Here is a 27,763-nt window from a genome sequence, read left to right as displayed (position 1 = left end):
CAATGAGTTGTAACCTACTTTTCTGAGAGTCCTATTAACCAATTACAAATGCATGTGTACACACATAAAGTCCTTAGCAATAATATTAGCCACAAAATCAGTCAAGTGCCGAACTGCACTTTTGGTCGATATTATGTCTATGCGTGTCACATACACAAGTAGATTTTGTAACAGATGTATTGCGGCTGCTTTGACATTGTTGCATGGTCTGGTATTAAATTTGGTATTATTTGGGTATTATTTTGTTACAAAAAACATGGCAACGCACTCGTATGTTGGTATTATGTCTTTAGAATTTCCAGGGTTGATGCCGTACACGGTTTCAGAAAATACAACGTATGTCATCTAAATATAAATACATCAACTTTACGACTATACCTTTCAAAATAAAAATGAACAAAACCAGTCAGCCAAAGCGTAAGATCGATTCCTCCTGTTACTGTGTGTGTGGGTGGAGGCTTTTAGTTATGCATATTTAAATAATGTTAATTACAGCTTGTCGCCAACCTAGTATCTGTTCATTAGGTCAATTAATTACTTTGACTGGTATGTCCAAGCTAATAATAACGCTATAATGGAAGATATAAAAAAAAGTTGTTATTCCATAAAGAAATTAACATCTAACAAATGTTGAAAGACTGTGTTTGAAAGTACAACAACCCTTTGCACCGTTATTTAGAGATGCCTGTGATACAACCCTTTGCATCATTATTTAGAGATACCTGTCATACAACCCTTGCACCATTATTTAGAGATGTGTGAACATCGTTCAGTCAGGGGTGGACATATTAAAACTGGCTTTGAATTTGAATTGAACCTAATTGAAGTTGCTTCCTTTTTCACATGTGTCTGTGAGTAAATTTATGTTAGTTTGATAGTGTGACATGGAGAAGACTTCTCTGTACCTTCAAAACCAGTTTGAATTGTCCACTATCAATCAATCTGATTAAAATCTGATGTGGTTAAAGTGGCTAGGTGTCTTTATTTACCTCTATTTCCATCATTTTGTGTCATTTGTTTTGTTTCGGGTGATTGCCGCCATCCAACATCTCACCCTGTGTGATAGAAAAATCTTGTTTGAATCTCACGCTTGTGAGTAGCCAATCAGGATGAGCAGCATCACATTGGCAGCTGTGCTCACTGGAGAAATGAAAAAAAACAAGCAAACAAACATACACTCGGAAGATTGTGTTGACATGACCCATCGATGGTGGAGTCGTCTCTCCGAACAATTTTGAAAGAAGCGTGCTGATAGGTTGGAGAAACCTTTCAAGATCCTTGAGATTCAAACAAAATGTTCTATTACACAGGGTCAGATGTGGGAAGGTGGCGTACATCCTCAAAAAAAAAACCCGACACAGAACGATGGAAATATAGAGGTTAATAAAGAAGTCCAGTCGTTTTCACCACATCAGATTTTAATCAGATTTTGACCATCGATGAAACGACAGTTTGATCTCGGGCCGGGCCATCTCTAATCAACGGTGCCAGTGGTAGTAATTACATTACATCATCAATCAATCTGCATACAATGCATGGACGTAATTCCAAGGACGTTGGATATTGTTTGCTCTATCTGTTAACTGTTAAATGACAGATAGTATATTAATTGGAACAGCTAATCACCCAGAAAATATTCCAAAGCACGCATGCTTTTCAGAAAAACTTCATGAATAGTGACAAAATGATTGTTATGTTACTTAATAAATAAGATATTAACAGACAAACACTGTGAGTAATATTACTGACATAGCAAACATATGATACCAGAGATAATTTATTAAGATTCATAATGACACCATGTAAGTTTGTCCAGAAAATCTTGTTTTCACCCCCAGATAAAATTGTGTTTACGTAATGAAATTATTGGTCACGTTGATATAACTAAGGCCAAAAAAAAGAAAAAAAAGAGGGAATTGTTTTCTCATCAGGACATTTTGTTTAAAGTGGTGCAATGAAGTGAATTTTTATTTTTTTATTTTTTTTTATTCTCAACAAACCCGTCACTCAATCTACTATTTATGGCAGTTACTGTTCTTTTTATTACGTACTTTAGAACAAGTGTGTATGTGGGGCAGATGTCACTTGCTTGTTCATGATTGGCTCTGCCGTTGTCTTCACTGAAGTAGGGAGGGTTATTTTTTGTGTTTTTCCAGATCTGCAGACTGCATGGGATGGACAAACACTAAAAAAAGGATCTACTTGAGGGTATTTAAATATTGTGTGCGCTGACCAAAAACAATTCTCACAATGATGGATGATAGTAAAAAGTCTATGTTTTCTACTATATCAGCTCACTCTAGCCACACTATACAACTGACGACATCAGACCGTGGACATATGGAACCTGTTACAAACAAGGAAGTAAAGAAATGAATTGGATTAATAACATTTGGTACAGCAGGATGGAACAGCAGAAACTTGTATAACACACCATGGTTTGATAACAACAGTTTTATGGCCTCTTTATGTGTGCATGAAATGCCAGGGGAACTGGAAATTTGTTTGTGAATGTGAACTACTATCTAAAGAGGCCATACAGCTGTTCTTATCAAATGATGGAATGTAATACAAGTCTCTGTACTTCCAACATGCTGTGCCAAGTGTTATTAATCCAATTCATTTGTTTACTTTCACTGTTTGTAACAGGTTACCCCTACCTCTAGAATTTCTGCAACAATGTTGCAAATGAAGTGTTCATGGAGTAGATTTGTGTTCTGCTGTAAAAAATGTCATACATTTGTAAAAAAAAAAAAAAAAAAAAATCAGCCACATGGGACTTGTGTGAGAAGAAATTTCCGGGAATTACTAGTAAGAGATACTAAGGAAAAGGAAATAGATATTCATAGATCCGTAGCACTGTTATGAATTTACAAGTGGAAAGAAATTGACCACTTAGACAAATGTAAAAAGTACCTCAAGGTTTTCAGATGCATTGAAGGGAGGATGGAGGCTGTTGCCATGACAACTTGATAAGATTAAAAAGCTTGCAACTAATTATTGGCTAAGAAATGATGTCTAATGTGACCGTTGGCATGATGACCTGTGAAATCTATCTAGCTAGCTAATTGTCTGGAGGATGGGTCCCTTAGAAGTTGTTAACAATACTTCTCCATTGATATCTGTCCTACATAACTTTTTCAAGTTCAGCAATAGTTATTATATACTGAGTTCAGAGGCAAGACGTGTCGGGTACTTCAGATTTGGGCTTGCTCGCTTCCTCCTTCCATGCTTTGGTTGCTAAGTAACCAGATCCTTGACTACTCTCTGAAATAATGTATATAAATACAAAGTCATCAAATAAATTATATGATGCAGAAGTGAAGAAGTGAAGTAAAATGTGAAATGCACAAGTTGGTACCATGTTAGTGGGAAGTTTTGGAAAATAAATATATTTCCTTAGTCAAGTGAAAAACTTAGTATGATAGGGAGCAATATGATGAAAGTAAATGTGAGCCGATGATTCAAACTCAAATTCTGAGTATTTGTTGATAGAAGTACTATTGCTTATAGTTTAGTATGTGCAGACTTATCAAACAATTGTTTATTTAAAATCCTAATATGTGACTCAGAGAGGGAAAGGTGGTGGGATGTGTCCTCCGATAACCGTTACCCCCACCCCCACCCCCACCCTAGTACTATCTAATTTCATGTCTATTCTTCTGAAGTATCTGTGCTCAGCATATGGAAGTTGAAATTAATCAATTCCTTTCAAAAAGACACATTTGCCAGGTCTAACCTTTGAATGAAGGTTTATTTAGGGAGTAGGTATTCATGCATTGTTTGTATTGGCTGTGTTCAGAAGGGAAAATGGAGAATGAAAATAAGTTATTTATTCAGTCAGCAAATGAAGGAGTGAATGAATGAAGGAGTGAATAAATGAATGAAGGAGTGAATAAATGAATGAATGAACAAATTTGAATGAATGACTTGTAATAGACATGACCGCTTACGTTGTTCATATCATGTGTTTGCTAGATGATACCAAATATGGTACCAAACATGCCTTAATTCAGGAAGTGGGTTACAAAAGATAGACAAGGCCTTTTGGTTAGATCTATTCACAACTAACTACCAAAGTGTTGTATTTACATCCAGCCCTTTTATTTTCTGCCAATAGCTTGACCTTGTTTGTACATTAGCAGTGTTGACATGTCTACACTTATCCACATTCAAGGTTAAAAAGAAGGACTGAAATCCGACTAGATCTGTATAAACTATAAAATGTTTATTTATCGTGTGATAGTATCAGATGATTTTAATATTCGCGTCAGGATATCTGGGATATCAGAAAATACCAGTATAATGCCTTTAATCTTGGTTTGAATTTTTCAAGTGGTTTTCCAAATAATGAAGATTTTATTTTCACTTAGAAACCATACACAGAAACGATTGAAAATTATGTAGCTTAAGTATGAACAGGTAACATATATATTGGTCAAAGGTATATCTGCCTATTAAAAAAAAAATGAAGTGCAACTGTAATTTTAAAATTATGCCAGTCATGTTGGCCTTTTTGTGATGTAAGTACATGAAAGATTAAAAAGCAAATAAACAAAGTCTGCAACATGTTATGGTCAGAGGCCAAGTAGTCACAAGTTAGGTAGTAAATACAGCCATATTGTTAAAAGGTATGCTGCTGGGGAGTCCAACCACCTAAGGTAATAGAGGTTCTCTCCCTTGTGATCAGCTGGTCTTCTTCCAATGAATCAACAGGGCACTACAATCATGGTAGGCAGTCCTTTATTCTTTCAATGATAAGTCAATTAGTAGACTTAGTTAATTGATGTGATACATTTCATGCAATGAACTGAAAACAGTCAAGGGTATCAGGTCAAAGTGTAAAGGGAGATAGCATGTTTATTTCATAATATTTATGTATGTATATGACCACCATTCATATATCCATCAGTGTTGTGAATACTCACGGTTGAAAAGGAATTATGAATTAATTTTACTGGTATTAAATTTCCTCTAATGGACGCAATGATCATTTTCAATCTAAGTATCTTGAAATGGAAACCTATATTCATTTTCGACAAATGAAATGAATGTAGTGTTTTTATTTCAAGTTGTTTGTACATTTCTGTTGTCTTTGCTGCAATTTGTGATGAGGAAAGTCTTTCATAGAATTTCAAGACATTAATAATCAAGGTTAAAAGATGAAGCCTTCTGAGTTGATCTTGAACTACAGGTTTCAAAATTTCAAGAATTTAATTTTTAGTATCTATGTAGGATGTGAAACTTGCAAAGTATCATGTGGAATAAGCAGTACCATGAAATTGTTTGTTTATTTATTTATTCATTTATTTCTTTATTAGTTCACATCAAAGTTAAGAAATTGGGAGGGGTGGGGTGTGTGTGGACTGTGGACTGAGATGGTTTTCAGAATGAGTTTTTTCTTTAAAGTCTTTTTTTTTCATGACTTGTGTATGTACAAGTGTTTAGCAAATGAATATTTTTTGTGCTAAAAAGAGTGTGTACATTTTCTTATGGAAAGAAATGCTGTTGGACCACTAGTGTATTATTCACTAGGTTTCTTTTATGGCAGACAGTAAAAGTTCTATCTGACTTTTTTCTTCAAGCTTCAACCCCCGATCCCCATCTCCTCATAAAAATGAGAAAACGTTGAGATTTTGAACACAATTTAGCAAGAGTTCTCAATTCAAATCAGGTACGGTGTGTAAAGGTCGACAATATTGTGTTCTCGTGAAAGTAGAAGTAGGTTTTTGTTTACTTTCTTCCTGGTAAATAAAGAGGGGGTCACTGCGTTTGACTTGTAACTGTAACTGCCATCAAGTACTATGGATGAATATGCATATCAAAGTATATCTGCTACATGATTTCTACAGCAGCTTGAAACACTCCATCGACATTTAATAAAAATCAAAGTAAAGCAAACTTCCTATGCGCCAATTTTTTCAAGCGAATCTCAAGGCAAAATGTACAATTACAGTGTGTACGATTTTCAATTCAACAATGTAAAGAAATGTATAGGGGTTGTATTTTTTTTTCCTCTGGTCAAGAGAATAGGTATCGGTCACTTCGGTTGGGTTAGTTGTGTAGCATTTTATGCTAATGAGGATATGTAGCACATGTCAGGGCTTGTGTGTGCCCTCCCAAGCATAGAGACACATACCATGGCAGATCTCCTAGGTGAAGTTTCACTCTGTTACCAGGGGAATATCAAGAGATAGGATTTAACATGTCCATAACCTAAATTAAGTCTGTTGTAAATAACATTACATAGTAAAGATACAGAAAGAAAAACATGTCTCTATTTCACTTGCAACAGAATCACATTCCTGCATGCCCATCTACTGTATCTCTGTGTTGTCATGTATCCGGGTAATTGATATGCATTATGTAAATTTATGCAAATATTACCTGTTAGTATGCAAGGGATATGGTAATCAGTCATTGTTGAAGTTTCTTATGTGGCTTGCAACAGCATGAGAGTGCTGCCTATCAACCATATCTAATCTTAATGCTGTCATGAACCCAGGCTATTCATTTATATTATGTAAATTTATGCAAATAGTACTTCAGTATGCAAGGGATATGGTAATTAGTTATTAATAAAGTTGAATATTCATAATCTCCAAAACCATGCTATCTGTATACATGTCAACATCAAAATGATCTTTCTTGGTGTTGCTGCCGCTGGTAATGAACCGGTCAGACAGAATTCAAAAGTGACACAGCTGTTGAAAATGTACGAAAAAAAGCAGATAAAAAAAGAATTATGGATAATGAAGACTTCAGTAGAATTCTTTGTAGAGTCACAGTTGGGGGAGAGGTTTTCACAGGAAGTGAAAATCTTGGTTTGGTTTGTTTATATTTTGAGTTTGTTAATTTTCGCCATGTATGTTTTGATCATTGACCAAATGATATACATGGAAGGGGGCATGACTACTGTTATCATCTGTGATTCTGTTAGATATTGTGTAATCTTTTAGGTTTATTTTTAAAAGATGTGTACTTGTCTTGCATAATAATATAGATACAAAAAATGATAAAAAGAATTTTCCAGCAAAGGGTAAATATTGATATATGTACAGATCTACTGCAGTCAACAATCTGCCAAAAGTCAGTTTTCTGTGTAACCTAGAGACTATCAGACTACATTCTGGCAAACTATTTTCAACAGACAGCTAAGTCTCTCTGATGCTTGGTACTGGTTGTTGTCATCAAATAGTATCCACTTGTATTTTTGAAGTAAAACAATGAAATATGGGTTCATTTACCCAATTTTATAGACATACCAAAACTGTTCAGTTCACTGTACTTTATAGTTTGTTTTCAAGGCTATAAAAGCTGCAAAGTTGTATGTACTTCATCCCAGACAATAATCCAGAAAATGTTTTTCTATTCTGTGAGAATTCTTCTGTGAAAATTGTGTGTCACAGTACAGGAGGACACAACATGGTTCAACTTCATACATTCCATGTTTTCAACTAATGTGATGTGTGATCTCTGACCTATCATGCCACAAGATATTAGACAATAGTTCAGCGACAAATATTCTCACAAATCCGACGAAAAGTGAAATTTTTTTCACGAAAATTGTTGTGTTAGGTTTCAAATTGTTTCTATCATGTATTTGTGCATGATATTCTTGCTTATTTGTGTGTAATATTCATGCTTTATGTTTTATAAAAAACCTCAATATTTTTTATGAAAATAGTTATGGATTAGTCTTGTTAATAATATTTTATTGATATTCTTCATTGCAAATGGCAATATCTATATATTATGTGTCAAAGTGATATAAATCAACATGTACATGTAAAAGAACTTGGTTTCCAATTAACTTTTGTGTTTGATAACGCCCAAGAAACATGATGATTCAAATTTCCGGTTCATAGAAGACATTCGACTGATCAAAGTGATCATAAATTTTTGTCCTGTTGAGACGCAAAGTGTGTTCCGTCTGTAAATCATATCCTGTGCACCAGATGAAAAAAGGAGTTGCCATCAACTGCAAAATTTGTAAAATAATGATGTATTTCTCCTGCTATGTGTCATAAACTTGGAAAGTATAAAATTTTATAGCATCAAATTGAAATTTCTACTCACAGTCTGAAAACATTTTGGAAGCAAATGTGGATTTTTAACAATTGAAAATTTCTCAATATTTACATTAAAAAAATTTGAAAGCAAATCTCAATTTTTTTTAATTTTATGTTATTTTCTGCAGGAAATTGCACAAAAGTAATATGAATATCACTGTGTACTTTGTATATATTTTATGGTTGCCGTTAAAATTCTGTATATGCAATAATGTGTAGATTAGATTGTAATATTTGATCTATGTTGTGGTTTACAGGTGGGGTTGATTGACACCAATGGCACATTAACGGATTATAATAAAGAGCAGACAAATCCTAAAGGTGAGTAATATTCAAATTTTGTGTCTCTATATTCAGATATGTTGTAAAGCCTGACCATCCAGTGTTTTTGCTGAATGCAGTAAGTAGGTAAAATCTACCGGAGTTCCCATGTTTTACCTGGGTTCCCAAACAAAATTACCATAGACTGTATGGGGAAACACTGCCATTTTTTTACCCCTTTCTCCCTTTCTTTTACCGAGGCTCCCCAACAGCCGAAGCAAAAACAAAGCCATCCATAATATTTTCATGTAAACATATAAATGTGTGTATATAGTGTGTATGACTAAGATTATGTTCTTATTTTCTTTCTTTTTTAACTGACCGACCGACCGACTGACTGACCGACCGACTGTCCCAAGAATTTTACTCACATTCTCAAATTTAACAGTAGTCTAGGACACATAGACTACTAAACATTGTATCTAGACTATTAAATTAGCAGTAGTCCAGGACACATAGACTACTAAACATTGTATCTAGACTACCAAATTAGCAGTAGTCCAGGACACATAGACTACTAAACATTGTATCTAGACTACCAAATTAGCAGTAGTCTAGGGCACATAGACTACTAAACATTGTATCTAGACTACCAAATTAGCAGTAGTACAGGACACATAGACTACTAAACATTGTATCTAGACTACCAAATTAGCAGTAGTACAGGGTACATAGACTACTAAACATTGTATCTAGACTACCAAATTAGCAGTAGTCCAGGACACATAGACTACTAAACTTCATATTTAGACTACCAAATTAGTAGTAGTCCAGGACACATAGACTACTAAACTTCATATTTAGACTACCAAATTAGCAGTAGTCCAGGACACATAGACTACTAAACTTCATATTTAGACTACCAAATCAGCAGTAGTCCAGGACACATAGACTACTAAACATTGTATGATAGTCTGTTAGACCAACTGAAATCAACAGAATATTTTAGCTGAAATAGTTCCTTGGCTAAATCTGACTACCTGGCATAGAAATTAAATTCGAGCCACGTAATATTTCAACAAAAATTTGTGGACAAACAGTGAATTCTTTTTCCCTTTTTTTGTGAGAAATTGATACAAGATTTTTCTTCATGCAAATTGTATATACAGTGTGGTTTTTCCGCCAATGTACCCTCTGTTGATATCCAAATTTTGTTGTTGTGAGTCAAAATGATAAAAATTGGCATTTCTTGTGATTCACCACATAGTGCGTCACAAGAAATTTTGTGCGTCAGTAGTGTCGGTTATCTAGCCTCTCGCTGCTTGGGGCTCTGCCTACGAGACCACCCCAAATGAGAGTCTGAGAAAACCATGTTCCAACTACCCTTTTTGTCGTAATTGATATATATCAGTCGCTTGAGAAGTTATAATTTGTAGCGAAGGTACCCAAATCGTTCAGCCTGCAATGTTGGACATGAAGTAGTCCCCTCATGATGCACTGCTTCAGAGGCTACTTCCTGCACAGGGTAGTTCGAACATGGTTTTCCCAGACACAGACCAGCAACAAGAGAGGCTGGGTGAACCGAGACTAGTGCATCAGTGGCGCATCAAATTGGCTTAGAGAGCACATTGTTGTGCATTGTGTGAGATGATTTTTATGCCAATATTGATAACAGTTTATTGCCATAGCCAACAGACTCATTATTATTAGATGAATAAATATTGACTTGATGCATTGAAAAAAAAATCTATTTAACAACTAAGTCAACCGACAGAAAAAATTCATTGTTATTTATCTAGCTAACACAGCTGTCTCCGTAAATCACACTTTTCGTTCCAATATCACAAACACTCTGTTCGGCGTCAACACACAAGATAATATCCTAAGGCAAAAAATATTTAAAAACTGTGTGTGTTTCCGCTAACATGGCAATAGAAAATTGGGTATGTTTTTAATTTGGAAAAATATTGCTTTGACCCCAAAGCAAACAAAATGTTGGTCAGAATAGTGATAGTTTGATGAAATACATACAGACATGACCGGGGAAAGAAAACAGACATGCATGAAGGTCAAGAAGACAAAGAATTTCTTATCTTTTTGTTTTAAATGTTTTAAAAAATGTTTTAGGTTCGGCAACTTAAACTAGAATCAGTTGGGTTATCGAAAACACAAATTTTATTTTATTTTGCCTCTTAGAAAAAATAGGGTTGTATGACATGAAGTGAGCTGAGTCATCCTTGATGTGAATGTTTGCATGTAAAAATTGGTGATGGATATGTCCCCACATGGGAATTTTGAACTAGTTCAAAATAAAATCAACGACTGTTTTACTGTCCCCAAGCACCAAATCAGTTTTGAACCCATATTGTTTAAAGAAGATGACCATAGTTTCAAGCCAATTCAAAGTAAACTAAAGCAGTTCGAAACCGGTTTATCAATAAAATCCATTGCTCAGTTTTTTCGTGGTGACAGAAACCTGTTTTGAGTGAATCAGTTCACGTAACGAACTTGAAGCAACCTTGAAAAGCTACTGCGTCATAAGATGTGGCAACTTTGGAAATGTAAACTTCAAGTGTCGGCACCACTTATAGTCAGTGAGATATGTGTAAATGGATTCATCACCATCGTATCACAATGTACATGTACTTGCCTTCTAAATCATAGTGAACAAAATTTTGTCGTATGTCTAAAAATATTTTGAGTAACACCTTCAGTTTTAGATCAGAAAGACAGAAGTAGTCATTATTTAGTGCTTGATATTGAAAGTTTTACCTAAAAGTACAGATATTTGAGAAATTTCATAAAAATATAGTGTCATTCACTGTCAACTTATTTTCTCACATCTATTGAGTGTAGGATTCCATCTTGTGAAATCACATAGCAGAAACGTGTTAATGTAGATGGAAAATAAGAAAGGTGTGAAATACATGGAGTGTAAAAACTCAGTATGACTCTGTTATTTCAACTCAGATGTCAGGTTGACAAAAATTTTAAGACACTGTCGGTCTGAAGCCTTGAAAGCTGTGTTCGACCACACAGACCAGATGTATATGACATCAAATCTAGAGTCGTATTTATTCAATCTCTAGAAATGTCATCAGGTACAAAATATAGATTTCCAGATATGGGTGAACTTTGACCTCTACCAGTTAAGGTTTCGGTTTCCTTTTAGATCACTGCAACATCGGTATGTTGACTTATGAGTGACAGAGACTGGTGACCTTTGACCTCAGCAGGTCAGAGGTTGCCTTTTCACATACTTCTCCACCTTATTTATCATAGGACATCTAGATTGTTGACTAATAAGCCTTCATGACCCATCCTGTTATTTGCAGAACATTTATAAACATTATCAAAGTGTCTAAAAATATCACAACAGTAAACAAATTATGGACCTGTGAAGCATTCAGTGGTGACCCTTGACCTTCATAATTATTCGTAGTAATCCTGATGGATCGAAACTGAAATAACACTTGAGCATAGTTTGTTGGAAAATTCTTTAATACCAAATTTTTCTTCTGCCTTTTTATTACCATTGCAAAACAGACTTTGTACATGGTAATTATTTGAAGTGTTTGGAGTGGTGTTGTAAACAAGTGTTTGGAGTGGCGTTGTAAAGAACTACCGTTAGCTACATACTTTTAAGTTAGATCGGTTTCTGTTCAATAGTTTTACTCTGTTTATTCGTATTTGTTTGACCAGTTTTATATGTGGGTATAAAAGTAGACATTCAAAATATATCAATAAAACATAAAGTGTACAAGCCTTCTCAATACACGCTATCTAAGCAGCCTTGTTTATTTGTCAATAAAAAGGTGCACATGGTTGAGGACACAGTGTTTGGTCATTTACATAATGCATTTGATGGTTGGTGAATATTTTCTCCACTGCCTTGCATGAACAGTGTCCTCCAGAACAGTCAGTGTTTTTGCTAAGGGCAGTAAGTAGGTAAAATCTGTACTGGGGTTCCCATGTCATTTTACCTGGGTTCTCAAACAAAATTGTCATAGACTCTATATGGAAACACTGCCATTTTTGCACCTTTCTGTTACCATGGTGACAGTGGTTCCCCAACCTTAGCAAAAAACACTAATAGTGAAAATATACCGACTGACTTGAAGTCTTGTTTGTTTACAAACAGCAATGGTTCCGGTAGCGGGCATCACGTTATCACCAAAGCCATCACCACAGAAGATAGAGCATCATATTCTACCAAAGGCACTACAAGCAACGAATAATCCAAACACAGCGTCATCCCCAATGGTAAGACCATAAAAAGAATGTGTCTTGTCAGCAAATATTTGGTTTTCTGACCAGTAAGAATGACTTTTGTATTCTTGTACAGCAATTCTCAAGTTTTCTCTTGGGTAGCATAGCATGATTTACTAATATATGGTGGTTTCACGCAGACATGTGCCTAACAAATAGCTGACATTACTGTAATTTGTATGATGTCTTATCAATTTCAGGAGGGCTTGTATTTGATTCTAATCAAAATAAAAGAATACTAGCTCTGTCCCCACGTGGAATGTCCACTTAGTTTGAAATCGGTTCTCCTGTTCACATACACACTGAAACCAATTTGAATCGGTTCAGGTGAATCAATTTTAAAGCACCACAGGGGGACGGAGGGGGTTAAACTGATACAAAGTAAATCATTTCAGAAACGATACAAAGGGCAAAAGTGAATTGATTCAAATCTATGCTCAGTTTTCAAGTGTGGATGGGTTTTGAACTGATGTAATTTAATCTATTCAGTTTGAATCCATCGATTCAGGTGGGGACAGGATTATTGTATTCAGTCAGTCCTTCGGCCAAGTGGGGGGGGGGGGGGGGGGGGAGTGAAGCGATGCGATGGAAAGTATCTGTCATCAATTACTGGTTGAATATTTTTTGCCAAATATTATGGTTGAATATTTTTTGCCAAATATTACAGTAACTGTGTTTTTCAGAAACAAGCAGACCCTATATGATATCACTCTGGTAGTTCAGCCTTCTGTTTACTAAGATAGACACAAACTACAACTATTGTCACTATATGTTGATACAACAGTGATAAGCTATTGAATGGATGTTGGTTTAATTATAGTCTCAGTAGGGAGGCATCACAGAGTTTTAGTGACAAAGTTCCATGAACTTACAGTGTACTGTTTTAGGACTTCCAATGTTCACACTATCTTGATCACAGGGTGATGAAAATCACACAACAGAGGAATCACTATCACCCACTTGTGTAATCTACCACATTGAAGAATAATAGATTTAGTTTGCATCTATCTAAACCGAAGGCTGGGTTACCAATACCAGAGTCATGTTTGATTGCCAGTTTAGTATATCGCTGACATCATTAACTGTGATTGGTTAACTAGATTCTTGGTACACCGCAGAGAACACAGACAACACCAATCATAGCAAGTCCAAGGACGCCACATCTTGTACACTTTCCTATTGTTGAATCACCTAATTGGTCCGGTGGAAGGAAAAGAACACATGAGTTTGTAGAAGCTGATTTCTCAGATAGGTAAGACACATCTCAAAACTTTAAAAAATTAAAATTTCTACTCACAGAGTCAAGTAAGCGAATCCCAAAATTTTGCTGAAGTCTCATCAACAATTTTTTTTTTTTTTTTTTTTTTTTGTGAGTAAGTCATTTATTGCATTCAAAGGCCATTGATCCAAACTACAGCCTTAGTGACACTATCAAGACATCAGCAAACATTTTGGATTTAAGTTAGAAAACATTCTTTGACTGTGAGGAGAAATTTTCATTTGATACATATGAACTCAAAGTCAAGGAACATTCAATGCCATATTTAAAAAATTGGGTTATGCTCTACTTAGAAAATAGTAGTGTGGTGTGGGTTATTTGCGTAACAATAGGATAAAATAAAGATGTAAAAGAACACGGTGGTCATAAACCCTACAACATATGGGATGGTCGCACAATATCACACAAGCTCAGTGAATGAACAAAACCCTTACCCTCGCCCTCACCTTGCCCCTACACAAATATTCTCAAGTATGACGCTGACACATTTATATATATATATAGTGTATAATCTATGGTGGAAATTGGAGCAGTGACACCACTACAATCGATAAAATGTAAAAACATTGTAAACTCATTAAAATACTAACCAGAAATACAGCACTGTGTAGGCACATTAGTAGTGAATTTTAATCAACTTATGAACATCTCGGTCGTAAATACAGAACGTGTTATCATGGTAGGTGTGAAAGTTTCGAAATTTGGAAAAAATGTGGAAATGAAGTTCGGGGTCCCTACCCCTTTAAACGAACTAAGTTTGTTTATTGAGGTTGTGACATCGTACGATCGTCCCTAACAAGATCTAGGTATATGATCTCATGTTTAATGACTTGAAGTGTGCTAGTAATAAAATGACATGTCTCTGTGGTTGTAAGTTTTATGAGTCACAGGAGGCAGTAGTAAACATAATTGTCTGCCTCTCTAAGAATTATGTGATCAATATTTTATCAGCCCCATGACTGCCAATGATCTGCATATTTTACTGACGTTTAGTAAAACATTTACATACATGAATTCTAAATGTTAGCATGTAATATTAGTCAAGTGTCATACTTCTAAAACACTTTATTTTTATACATGTACAGCCTTCAGTGATCGTGTCACATGGTATGGACCAGTGACCTCTAGTGACCTCAATTTGCATACAGCGAGGCACAAGTGGTGTTGTATTTGCCCTAGGGCAGTGTTTTTGTGAAGGGGCAGTAAGCAGGTAAAATCTAACCCCAGTTATTTTAACCAGGGTTCCCAAACATAAGTATGGTATAATATAAAGGAAATTAAGGAAAGTTTTTTTAGAATATTCCCCCCGTTTCCCAACCTTGTTGTAATTTCATCATCCCGAATCTATTCACAGTGCAAAGAAGAAAAAAGGAGAAAAGGGTGGCAAAGGTCTTCGGCATTTCTCAATGAAAGTTTGTGAGAAGGTGCAGAAGAAAGGTGTGACGTCTTACAATGAAGTGGCCGATGAATTAGTGGCAGAATTCAGTGACCCTACAAGGCTAATGACACCCACAGATCAGGTAAGTATTCAATATGTACACCCTCAGATCACTTAAAGTATGCAGTATATACACCCTTAGATCAGGTAAAATATCCTGTATGTACACCCTCAGATCAAGTAAAATATCCAGTATATATACCCTCATATCAGGTAGATATCCAGTATGTACACCCTCAGATCAGGTAAAATATCCAATATATGCACCCTTTCAGATCAGGTAAATATAGTGTATACACTCACAGATCAGGTAAACATCTAATATATGTTAGCTTGGTTGCCAACCTCTCCATGGAAAGGACTTTTGTGTTTTGAAATGATGTATGGTCCCAAACTATATGTAAGCACAGATTTTGAAATTAAAGATACTAACAAAAAACCCACATAATTTGCGACCACAGTAAACATATTCTAATAGCTAGTTAGCTATAAATTCTTACTTACATGTTTACCTCTCAATGCCACATCTGGGTTGAAAGTGCTCCTTCCTAAAATAGGAAGTAAATTGATCTTTCCAAGCAGTTGTTCTTAGGAAAGCGTGGACACCAAGATATGCCATTCAGTACAACACATTGCATTCTCCAGGTGGATTGCGCAATACCATGAAAATAATAAAGTGCTGAAAGAAATGACAAAAAAGGGGAGACAGAAGTCACTAGAAATGCGTTTGTGCTCAAGTTAGGGTCAGTCAATTCAAGTGCAAAGAAGAGAAAAGGGTGGCAAGGGGGCTTCCATTGCAGCTTTAAAAGCTATCTAAAATTTTGTTAGTTTACGTCGTACGGAATTCAGACGTGGTGACCTATGAAGTGATGTAGAAAAATAAATGGAAATGTGGCAGAAATGGAATGTAAAATGTGCAGCCAGGGAGAAAAGTGGGACAGACTTAAATCAAATTGTGGGTAGTGAGTCAGAACTTGATTGGAAAGGCATTTCTTATTTAAGTTACTATTTTACATTTAGCAATGATAATACACAGCAAGTGGTCTTACTGATGGGAGAAAAATCTAAATTTGTGACCAAAAAATTTAGTTTTTGCCCTCAAAGGTAGTGTTTCAAAGAAATGAATTTTTATTTATGTGAATGTATATGAGCTACATTTATACTTGTAAGATGAAAAATTTGTATTGACCAATCAAGCATGAACGTTGTAAGTGCTGAATGTCGCACCAGCAAATCAAGTGACTTGTTACTATTGCTACATCGTGTTTTCTGCAGTTGAGGGCAGTATACAGTCACTCCATACTGCATTGGGGATTCTTGTCTTGACTTGCATGTCGTTTGAAAATGTCAGCATGAATGATTCATACTGTATTTATTTGACAGGCTTATGACCAGAAGAACATCAGGAGAAGGGTTTACGATGCACTAAATGTTTTAATGGCCATGAATATCATTTCCAAAGAAAAGAAAGAGATTAAGTGGATTGGTTTGCCTACAAACTCGGCTCAGGAATGTGCAAATTTAGAATTAGAAAAGAAACAGAAAGAAGACAGAATACGACAGAAGACGCAACAATTACAAGAACTTATTTTACAGGTAAAAGGAAATGTTTTAATGATGCTAGTAAAATGTTGCCAGAATTATCATGTTTAACAATTTTTGGGAGACTTTCAATCATTTGACATGAGAAAGCATTAACTCGTACCAGAAATACAAGAGTGCATTCTTTACAATGTGTCGGCCATATTGGATTTCCCAGAATTCAGTTGAATGTCAAAGGTCACCAAACCGACCTCAGTAATCCTCACTCATATCGTCTCTCATTTCTTTTATGCAGCAAATTGCCTTCAAAAACTTAGTCCAGAGGAATAAAAGAATGGAACAGACAAGCACTGGTCCACCTACAGCAAATTCAGCAATACATTTGCCATTTATAATTGTAAATACCAGTAAGAAGACTGTTATTGATTGTAGCATATCCAATGATAAGTAAGTACATCGGTATTTCATTCAGTTATTTCATTGTGGCGCCTAGTAAAATGAGAGGGGGGGGGGGCCTCAGGGTATATTTGAACTCTATTGCCCCTGTGAAAAAGATGGTGACTAGTTTACAGAACCATAATATTACAGAAGTCAGTGTGTCCTACATGTCAACACCTGTAGATAGGTAGATAGTCTTGGTTACCCAGACTCCTCTGACTTATACGGGCCCCAGAAGTCTGTAGGAATACAGCATCATCAATGAGCCACAAGATGGCTGCACAGAGAGGTTGACCACAATATGACCTCAATATTAAAATCACACAGTAGCAACTCTTGCTAACAATATTTTGGTTAATCTAATTTCTAAACACTTTTTCAACAACAAAAAATACCATGATTTCTGTGAAATATATTGAGTTGATAAAAATGAAAATTGTGAATCATTTTCATCCAATCAGAGACTAAGTCTAGTAAAAGTCGCCATCTTACTTTCAAATCACTTACTAGATGTATTTCCCCCAGCTCTCGGGGTGTGACAGAAGTTAGAGGAGTCTGGGTAACAGAAACTAGTAGATAAGCAGAAACTGAACAAGTTTTTCATATGAATCAAGTTTAGATAGACACACATCCTGGTGTCTATACTGGAGCAGATATCTGTCGTACTCATGTTTGCATTTCCCGCCTTATTCTTGACAGATTTGAATACTTGTTCAATTTTGATAATACCTTTGAGATTCACGATGACATAGAGGTGCTTAAAAGAATGGGTATGGCATATGGTTTGGAGGCAGGTAAATGCAGTGAAGAAAATCTGAAGACAGCCAGAACTATGGTGCCTAAGGCCCTTGAACCATACGTACTAGGTAAGAGTCTAACAAATAGTTGTGTAAATGAGTGATAATGCATTCTTGTACCACGACCAAGGATTCTTATTATTTACGAGTAATGTTTGCTCAACATTATGTTATTTTCATGTGTCACATAAATTAGTAATTATACCACGTCATGCTTTCTTCACACAGTAATAATTTTGAGATTGTAAGCTTCAGTTTTCAATTTACATAGTAAGCATGCACTCTTTGCCCAATGTTATTGTTTTTCGTTTCAATTCATGGAACTTGTAAAAACATTTTACCTCATGCTAGAGGGTCAAAATAGAACAAAAAGGTCAACTTTAATCTCATGCACACCTGTAGTAACGAACTCAGACAGGTTTTTGTCCAACTGTTCATTTGCTGGCTTTATCACTATGCGGCTAGATGTGTAAACTATTCTCAATTGAAATCAGAGTTTAGTACAACCCAGCCCAAAATCAATGCTAAATTTATGTATGATGTGTTTTTTCAGAACTTGCCAAGAAAACATCATCCAGTACCTCCATAGTTGCTGGACCAAGCGGTATCAAGACTGGTCTACCAGCTACTGCCACGGTCACGACAGCCAGCATTCCTGGATTATCCAGTACTGCATCGTCCGATGACCATGCCTTAAGAGATTCTGGAATTGCCCTCGCCAGTCAGGGATCATCATCACCGCTAGCAACACCACTTTCGCAACCTATGAATATTGATCAAGAAGTTGCCATGGTGACAAGTGGACACCCACAAGTTTCCAGAACGTCTAGTCTCGGTTCGTTTTCAGACATGGGCCCGTCAAGGGGTGCTACAGATACGCCGTCTTCCGATTACATGGACTCTGATGAATCCTTCGGAAACGGGGACTGAACATGGGGACTTTGCATTTGGGAATGTCAAATGTAACAAACCATGCTGGACAGACAATTTGGCGGCAAAAGGTCTGCCATTTTTTCTACAGGGAGTCGGGGGAAATGAAAAGAAACAAGAGAGATGTATATCTTGAGTAATTACCGAATGAGATTGGAATGAACGAATGTTTTTAATGAAGAAATTAGAAAAAAATTACCAAGGCTTGAATCATCAATGCAAGAAGATAGCAAAATATTTCAGCTTTTCAAAGCTAATATTACTGTCTACTGCTACCATTACTAGCAAGTGACAGTGTAGTTTACTTTAAAATATTGACTGCTACGAAGACAATTTTTTTTCCTCAGAACATTGTATTTTGTTAATTGACAGAATGTTGTCTCTAGAAACCCAAAAAAACGATTTATGCAGGAATTTATGCCAATTCCAGAGGAGGTTGAATTTTACAGACAAACCCAAGAATCCAAAAAAAGAAATCCATCTTTTTAGCTGTAGAGCTATATAAGTGCAGAAAGATTAAAAACAAAACAAAAATAATACCAACAGGAAAGACCAGGTCCAGTATCGTACTAGGTTTTTGTTCCAAAATCCAGAAATACGAAAAAATGTCGATGTCAGTGACTGGTCTTATCCGTATAATGAAGTGTAAGTTTTTGTATTAGCGTGTTGCCATGGTTATGCAGTGTTTTGTGTTTTATCACTTACTTCAAGCTTACTTCACAACACTGTATCATTCCACTTTGAGTGATTTCGACATGAGTATTGAGTCAGTGTGCCCACTTCATGATTTCGCTGAGACTCTTAAAGTTTTGTTGGGATGCAGATTCGGTTAAAGTAGGTGTGTGGAGAAACGTATGTGGAAAGTTATTGATCAAGTAATATTTTGAACTACTTCATCAAAATGAATACTGACGTTTGATAGTTTCTTATGAAATTTCTGTACATCTCCCGCTACATGCGATTTGTGTCTAATATGCATACTTTGGGTGCCTACATAAAGACAGAAACGTCACCTCTGTATCTGTGTCAATTTATCGGCCCATAAAAAATTTGTTGAACCAGTATGAAGGAAGCACAAATTCTCGACACAAAATGTTGTCTGTGTCAAATATGGTCTGAATATGGCATCACAGCGTACAAAGTACAAAGAAACGGGCACACTTACTCAAAACTCAGCAATTTCATTTCTTATCAAATGTGGTGTTATTTCAGTCAACCATTTTCACGACACTTTCACAGTTCACCCATCACTCCAATGCGTCAATCCAGTGTCATTGCTACTCTCAGTCTTGGTACATAGCAACTAAAAAAAATGGTACATAGCAACTAAAAATATCACTCTACTACTTGTGTAGGCTACATATCTTTGTATTTATGCACAGCTGCAAATTCCTTTCGATTGATGTCATCGAAAATTTTCTACTAGCTAAAAGTGTTATGCCAACCCCCCAAAAATGAAGAAATATTTTGTAAGAGTCACCTTTAGTTTGTATGAAAGTAGTGTCTATGGTTTGTAGTAAAGAAAATCTATCCCCAACTTTCTAGAAAGAGCGCCCTCATGCATCATTGAAGGGCGCCCTCTAGTGGCTTAGCATTGTAGTATATTTCCCATAGCATCGAGTTGTTACTACCAGAACATGTAAAGTTATCACTGCTTTCATATCAAAGTCTCCTGTGTGATTAAATGCATATGCTTGCTTGCTTCAATCTTTTTAACTGACTGCCATACTTCACACTCTATTGTGTCGGCTATCAAATAAATGCAACAAGGAATCAGCGTAATCTCCATTTACTCCTAGAGTTGGATATAGTTTACTTGTCAAAACTACAACAATTTTCAATTTTTTAAGTAATGAAGATAAATGAAAATAAATGTACTGTTGTAGGACGTTGGTTAATTCAATATTTTGAATCCAACAATGGAGGAACCTTAATGATGACACACTTATAACATTCAGATAATCGTTGTTGACCTGATATTACCAAAAATAGCTCTTGACAGTGTTTAGAAATCTCTTAGTTCAGTTTTTTGACCATCCAATATTAGTTTGCAATTTTTTACAGTGAAATACTAGCCTGTTTGTGGTGCTGTTAAGTTGCATCGTTAGCTGGTTGTACATCCCAGTCCTCGCATCAACAACTTGTCTTGACTGCGTTGTCAAATGGTTAAAACACCCACATCCCCCCCAAAAGTCGTTATCAAGCACCACGTACAGTTAATTTACATAACCATATGTGAAGTCTACTTCAAGTTTTGCCACACGTCACTTTATGTGTGTATATTTACATACTGATTCATTTGAATAATGACAGTCAAACTACAGTAGTCGTCATGGTAGAAAGGACTGCACACGGTGATCGCCCAGGCTATTGGGTGAAATTTTCAATCCGTTATCAGTTTTGACAATGTAATCATGACAAACGGTTGATGCAAGGGCTAGGGAGGTACGACCAGCTAGCAGTGTCACTTAACAGTATTGTATACTGTTGATGTGGGGGCTAGGGAGGTACGACCAGCTAGCAATGTCGCTTAACAGTATCGTATACTGTTGATGTGGGGGCTAGGGAGGTACAACCAGCTAGCAATGTCTCTCAACAGCACCGTAAACAGGCTAGTGAAATACTTGCACTTTTCAAGTGTTTTGAATGTGTAAAAAAAAAATCATGTCTGTATTTAAATATCACCAAATATTGTTTTTGACAGTTTTAGTTTGCTGATAAGACATTGAGTTAGTTTGATTGTTGTGTAAGTATTTTCATCATAAGACAAAAAAAGATCCATTCCACTTTTTAAAAAACGACAGTGTAAGTTCATCGTGTAGAATTGAAAACCCCCCATCCCCCCTTTTCCATAATGGTAGGGCTCACATCCATAGGCAGGTGATCACAAGAAATGGTGTAGGCTGATTATTCATAGGGGGTTATACAAGTTTTGTTGGAGGGGGAATAGGTGTATAGTTATTGTACATTGACAGTGCCGTTTCCAATTGTTAGGAAACCCTTCTTTTAAAACAGAATTCTTCACAGTTCCACTATGTATCTTGTTTCAGAAAAAAAATTGATGACTGCTTTAGGATTTTACAGTTCTTTCTAATAATTATGCGAAGAGAAGAAATACCAAACAAATCCCATGTATATGTACAGTATTAAAAGCTGAGTTTCAAACTTGAAAAGTGTAAATATAATAGCATTTTTGCAGTCTACAGATTTGTGTCTTTGAATTAATGTATGCCCACAACACTCGCCCACACACAAACAAACAACACAACCACATACAACACTCCGACACACACACTGCCATACACAACTCTCCCACATGCAACACTCCCACATACAACCACACACATACACATACAAATACACACTACCACACATAATTCTGTATCTCCCATATACAACCACACACAACACTCCCACACACACAACCACATATAACACTCCCACAAACACACATGTACACATGCACAGCATGCATATTCACACACAACCAAATACACACACACACACACACGCCACATAAACAACGTGCACTTTTACACAACCACACACACAGACTTGCAAAACACTTGCACACACATACGTACGTACGTATGTATGTACGTACGTACGTACGTACATACATACATACATACATACATACATACATACATACATACATACATACATCCACACATGCATGCATACATACATACATACATACATACACACACATATACACATATACATACATACACACACACACACACACACACATACATACACACATACATACATACATACATACATACATACATACATACATACATACACACACACACACACACACACATACATACATACATACATACAACACATGTAATAGTGGAATGTTTGTTTTTCTACCACAATGTACAACAGGGATCACCCAGCAGCTTTATGTCAGGGGCGAGTTCATGAAAAAAAAACGCTCTGTGGTCATTTTTCACATGTAATATATATCAGAAAGGATAGACAGATGGATTACATGATGTAGATCAGCCTCTTATATACATGTCATCCCGCCCTCAATGGCGGGTCGAGGAGAGGATTTAGTTAATGTGTGAGGCATACCTAGTTCCTTACAGACTACGTACACAGTGTGCATATCTGGAAGACTCGTATGAACTTCAAGTTTACCATGTCGGATATCTATTATTTCACCATTCTTGAATTCATAACTTGGTCCCTGTGCTCCATGTTATCTATTGCAAGGACCTAATGATTGTTTTCTCACCTTCGATTTCCATGAACGTGTACCAGGCTAGTACTGGTAATGTCATGAATTAATGAATGAATGAATGAATGAAATTTATTTCACCAGACAAAAAAATGAGCTACTATACACTTCCACAGAACATACATACATACATACATACATACATACATACATACATACATCCACACATGCATGCATACATACATACATACATACATACACACACATATACACATATACATACATACACACACACACACACACACACATACATACACACATACATACATACATACATACATACATACATACATACATACATACATACATACACACACACACACACACACACATACATACATACATACATACAACACATGTAATAGTGGAATGTTTGTTTTTCTACCACAATGTACAACAGGGATCACCCAGCAGCTTTATGTCAGGGGCGAGTTCATGAAAAAAAAACGCTCTGTGGTCATTTTTCACATGTAATATATATCAGAAAGGATAGACAGATGGATTACATGATGTAGATCAGCCTCTTATATACATGTCATCCCGCCCTCAATGGCGGGTCGAGGAGAGGATTTAGTTAATGTGTGAGGCATACCTAGTTCCTTACAGACTACGTACACAGTGTGCATATCTGGAAGACTCGTATGAACTTCAAGTTTACCATGTCGGATATCTATTATTTCACCATTCTTGAATTCATAACTTGGTCCCTGTGCTCCATGTTATCTATTGCAAGGACCTAATGATTGTTTTCTCACCTTCGATTTCCATGAACGTGTACCAGGCTAGTACTGGTAATGTCATGAATTAATGAATGAATGAATGAATGAAATTTATTTCACCAGACAAAAAAATGAGCTACTATACACTTCCACAGAACATACATACATACATACATACATACATACATACATACATACATACATACATACATACATACATATGATACAAATATACAAAATGAATACAAAAAAAATACACAATTGTTATCTGATGTGGACCATGGAAATAGTTCAGCGGAAGTAGTCTTGTCCGTGGCTTGTACGTTTTTCAAGTCGATCATAGGACGCAATGAACTTTCAGAAGAAAAATAAAACAAAATACTCATAGTCTGCAAGATACAGACAGTCGTGCCACGCTATCATGGGGATGAACAACACGATGTATCTTACAGCCTAAAGTACTCACAGCACACACACACAGACACACGCACACACACACACACACACACACACACACATGTATACACCGCTAGATATAAATAACTCAATAGTATAGTTCGTCTATATGTGGTCTACAGCAAAAGGTCTTACCCTTCAAACGTAGTACTGCAAATACTGGAACAATAAAAGGCTACAAAAAAAAGTTTTTAAAAATTCAAAGCTGAAAATCAAAAACAAACACTAGAATTATTGCAGCTAAGGCTAGCTGATAATTGCAAGATTCTAACAACTACAAAAGCAGAGAACGAGGCAGTATCAATAAAAAAGTGCTCAAATCCAATACCAAACCTCTACACGAACACAGAAGGGTCTCTTACTGCTATACATACAAGAATGCCGAGGTTATGTTACCTGACACCTACTTCATACCATAGTGACCAAAGAATTAATAAAAGCAAGGATATTTAGGGGATTTTGCAGCACAAACTCTATGGAAAAGATATGCTACAAACAATTCCCGTTACTACCAGATATCAAAAGTGTAACACAGACACTTTCAAACCTTCATTCTTTCCGAACAATAATACATACTGGCACAATCTTGTTGAAGATAGCGTACTAGGTAAAGATGGATCTGTTGATGTGTTCAAGGCATCCATCCAGTATGACTAAGTGCCTTGTCTCTCTGTCAATCATATACCAGTTATCTGGTCATTCGACGTTCTGATTCGACGTATCTATACAGTCAGATACAGAAGCCTAGTCACTGTTGTCAGTATAGATTCTAGTAAAACAAAATGATTGCGGTTTGTATATATATGGGTGATTTTGAAAATTCTTCATATGATGTTTATAGTAAACAAAACAATTCTTTAATTTTTTTGTTAGCTGTAAGTTGTAAACTTTCTTTGCCACCGAGTCGTTAGTCTCATGGACAACTTAATATTCATGATATTGACACAGTTTCTCCAACTATGATGCATGCAGTATTGTCAAAATCTTTGTTTGGTCAGCAGGGATGCTTTCGTGTTACCACTTCTCAATTTGCAAAGTGTGTGTGCGAAGAGCAACGAAATCTTAAACTTGCTTGACAGTGCTGTTCTAAAATTTAGAAATATAAACACAACTTAAATATGGTTCTGGTTCAAGCAGTATTTGAAAGTGTGGTAAGAATGAAACCTAGGAGATGATTCGATATCGATTCGATGCCCAATCTGTCTAGCACAGTCTTAGTCTTTTCTGCCCTGCCTGGGTAAAGTCAGACAAGGCGGCGAATTAAGGATTTGACGTCAACTCAAAAAGCGGTTAACTTATTTTATGCTCCTTTCTTCTGCCAATCTTTTCACCATAATGTAACATTTGTAATCCTTAGCTGTTTGTGTTAGGTATCTACTAACCCATCTGTATAATTTTCAGTCAGTAGCTCATACATCTAAGTTTTAACATACGCGACACAGAGTGGAAATATACCACACAGCCAAATCATTTGTTTTCCCACTACAATTTAGAAATTTACAAAACTGACGAAACCTGTTCAACCGGGTGGGGGGGTTACGTACGTATCAAAAAGTTTTAAAGAGTTAGATATACGGGCAAAGTCTTGTGTTGAAACGTGGCTTTTCTTCCTTGCGATACTTGATTTTTCTTAGTCGGGCTCCAACTAAGTCTTGAGAAACATATTTGTCGAATGACCGAAATATTTGTGGTGATAAACGACGTTAATTGTCGGCTGTCCTAGAACCAACTTTTGACACGTCTTTGAATAAATAATCTCCCCTGCAAAACACTGCACTTTGAGTTCACACTTGAACCCTAATGAGAGAAAGTTGAAACTGATGATTTGTCTTTGAGTGTGAATTGGCATATCCAACCACCTGTAATTTCGCAGTGTCGCGAAAGAAATAACAGCTCGGGTTTGCGAGAATGCGTCAGAGAATTTATGTGTTACATTGTAAAGCGCTAGACTCTCTGACAATCCTTTGAGCTTCGCATCGTTTTGCATGTACCTATATCGCATAATTGTACACGAACATCTTTGTACTGTGCCCTCATCGACCACATATGGCTAACCATTCGTTGACGTGTTACTGCGATGCTGTGTTATCGCGAAGCGAAGGCAGCAGCCGCGAGCGACGACGCGACCACGTCGCAGTCACGTCCACGAATGGTTAGCCCTATGTAGTCGATGAGGGCGCACAGTACAAGGATACACAATGATTTAGTCACAGTGTGGTAGATATTAGTACATGCACAGACGATTAATTGTCTGTGGTACATGCAAACACCTCTTTCTGCTAGCTAGCGACGCTCCCGAGACTGTAGGGCGTCTATATTAAAACACGTGCTTCTGCACTGTAGCACTGTAGACAAAATACATCGCCAGGAGACACTGCGGTTAAATGACAGAACGAAAAAGATCAAAAATAAAAAAAGAAACCACCTCAAATTCAAAATGCAGCTAGTGTTTAGGGTCCGGCCAGTTTCTTTGGTGGGCGGGCGGTGTGTGTGTGTGTGTGGGGTGGGGGGGGGGATAAATTGACGGGGGTGGGGTCACCTGGTTTTTGAAATTGGCAGTAGGGAGATCATCCTGTTTTGAAAAAAATAGATGAAATTACTTGGAAATACTTGAAATGAAATTCCTGTGTCTCAACACTTTACATGTAAATGTATACTTATAAGTTATATAGCTATTTTATATGTTTGGTAATGTTTCTACGATTTTCAGATTTGTACATGTAGTTTTCATTTTTCCATGGCCAGTCAGCAATTAATCACTTGTAGTCATATAGCCACTTTGATAATTGTGTGTTTGTTTGTTTTTTAACTGAGAAATAAACACCAACACTGGAGTGGAGTGGAAGGGAAGGACACGCAATGAAGTGATGTAAAGTGTAGTACAAACCAATTGAAACAGATACTTTCATTGATTCCCGCGCATTGCCTATTTAGGAAACCCCTGGGAACTGCTATCGCTGCAGGGAGCAATATAAGAGAGGTGTCATCCAGCAATACGCTCCGAGCAAAGCATGCTCTATTTCTCATGAAGGATATGTTTTTGATGTACTACCCTGGTTTGTTACAGCAATGGCGGTTTGGGCCGTCGTGATATGAAGATATGAATAGAACGAACTTGGCTTTATGAAATATTTCATTGTCATCTTTATACACGTTTTTCTTTACTATTATTTAGGTTCAGATGAATTTGAATAAGATATTACAATTAAGGACGTCACCCGAAGAAAAGTGGTATAGTCCATCAGCCTTCATCCGGGGTTTTAGAGGTGGGGATTCCCTCTATTTAAATAAATAATCCTACGTCATC

The 27,763-nt window shown here is 36.4% G+C and overlaps 1 protein-coding gene across 4 annotated transcripts in view; it reads left to right on the top strand.

The window, feature by feature from the left end:
- Nucleotides 1-22,178, top strand: part of LOC144442851 (transcription factor Dp-1-like) — a 54,475-nt gene extending 32,297 nt beyond the window's left edge. For 2 of the 4 annotated variants that reach the window (XM_078132238.1, XM_078132242.1), the window contains 8 exons: nt 8,330-8,393; nt 12,475-12,596; nt 13,703-13,854; nt 15,236-15,401; nt 16,703-16,915; nt 17,157-17,308; nt 17,999-18,165; nt 18,650-22,178. In XM_078132238.1, the coding sequence (XP_077988364.1) occupies nt 8,330-8,393; nt 12,475-12,596; nt 13,703-13,854; nt 15,236-15,401; nt 16,703-16,915; nt 17,157-17,308; nt 17,999-18,165; nt 18,650-19,026 (1,413 nt within the window). In that variant the 3' untranslated portion in view covers nt 19,027-22,178. Of the gene's footprint in view, nt 1-4,708; nt 4,732-8,329; nt 8,394-12,474; nt 12,597-13,702; nt 13,855-15,235; nt 15,402-16,355; nt 16,359-16,702; nt 16,916-17,156; nt 17,309-17,998; nt 18,166-18,649 lie in introns of those variants that run through there. The other 2 variants (XM_078132239.1, XM_078132241.1) reach the window with 2 other exon arrangements.
- Nucleotides 22,179-27,763: the final 5,585 nt, after the last annotated feature.

This window comes from Glandiceps talaboti, chromosome 11, assembly GCF_964340395.1.
Source record: "Glandiceps talaboti chromosome 11, keGlaTala1.1, whole genome shotgun sequence".
In the NCBI taxonomy this organism is placed as follows: Eukaryota; Metazoa; Hemichordata; class Enteropneusta; family Spengelidae; genus Glandiceps; species Glandiceps talaboti.
The sequence above is the reverse complement of the archived record's forward strand: the minus strand, read 5'-3'. Positions and strand labels throughout refer to the sequence as shown.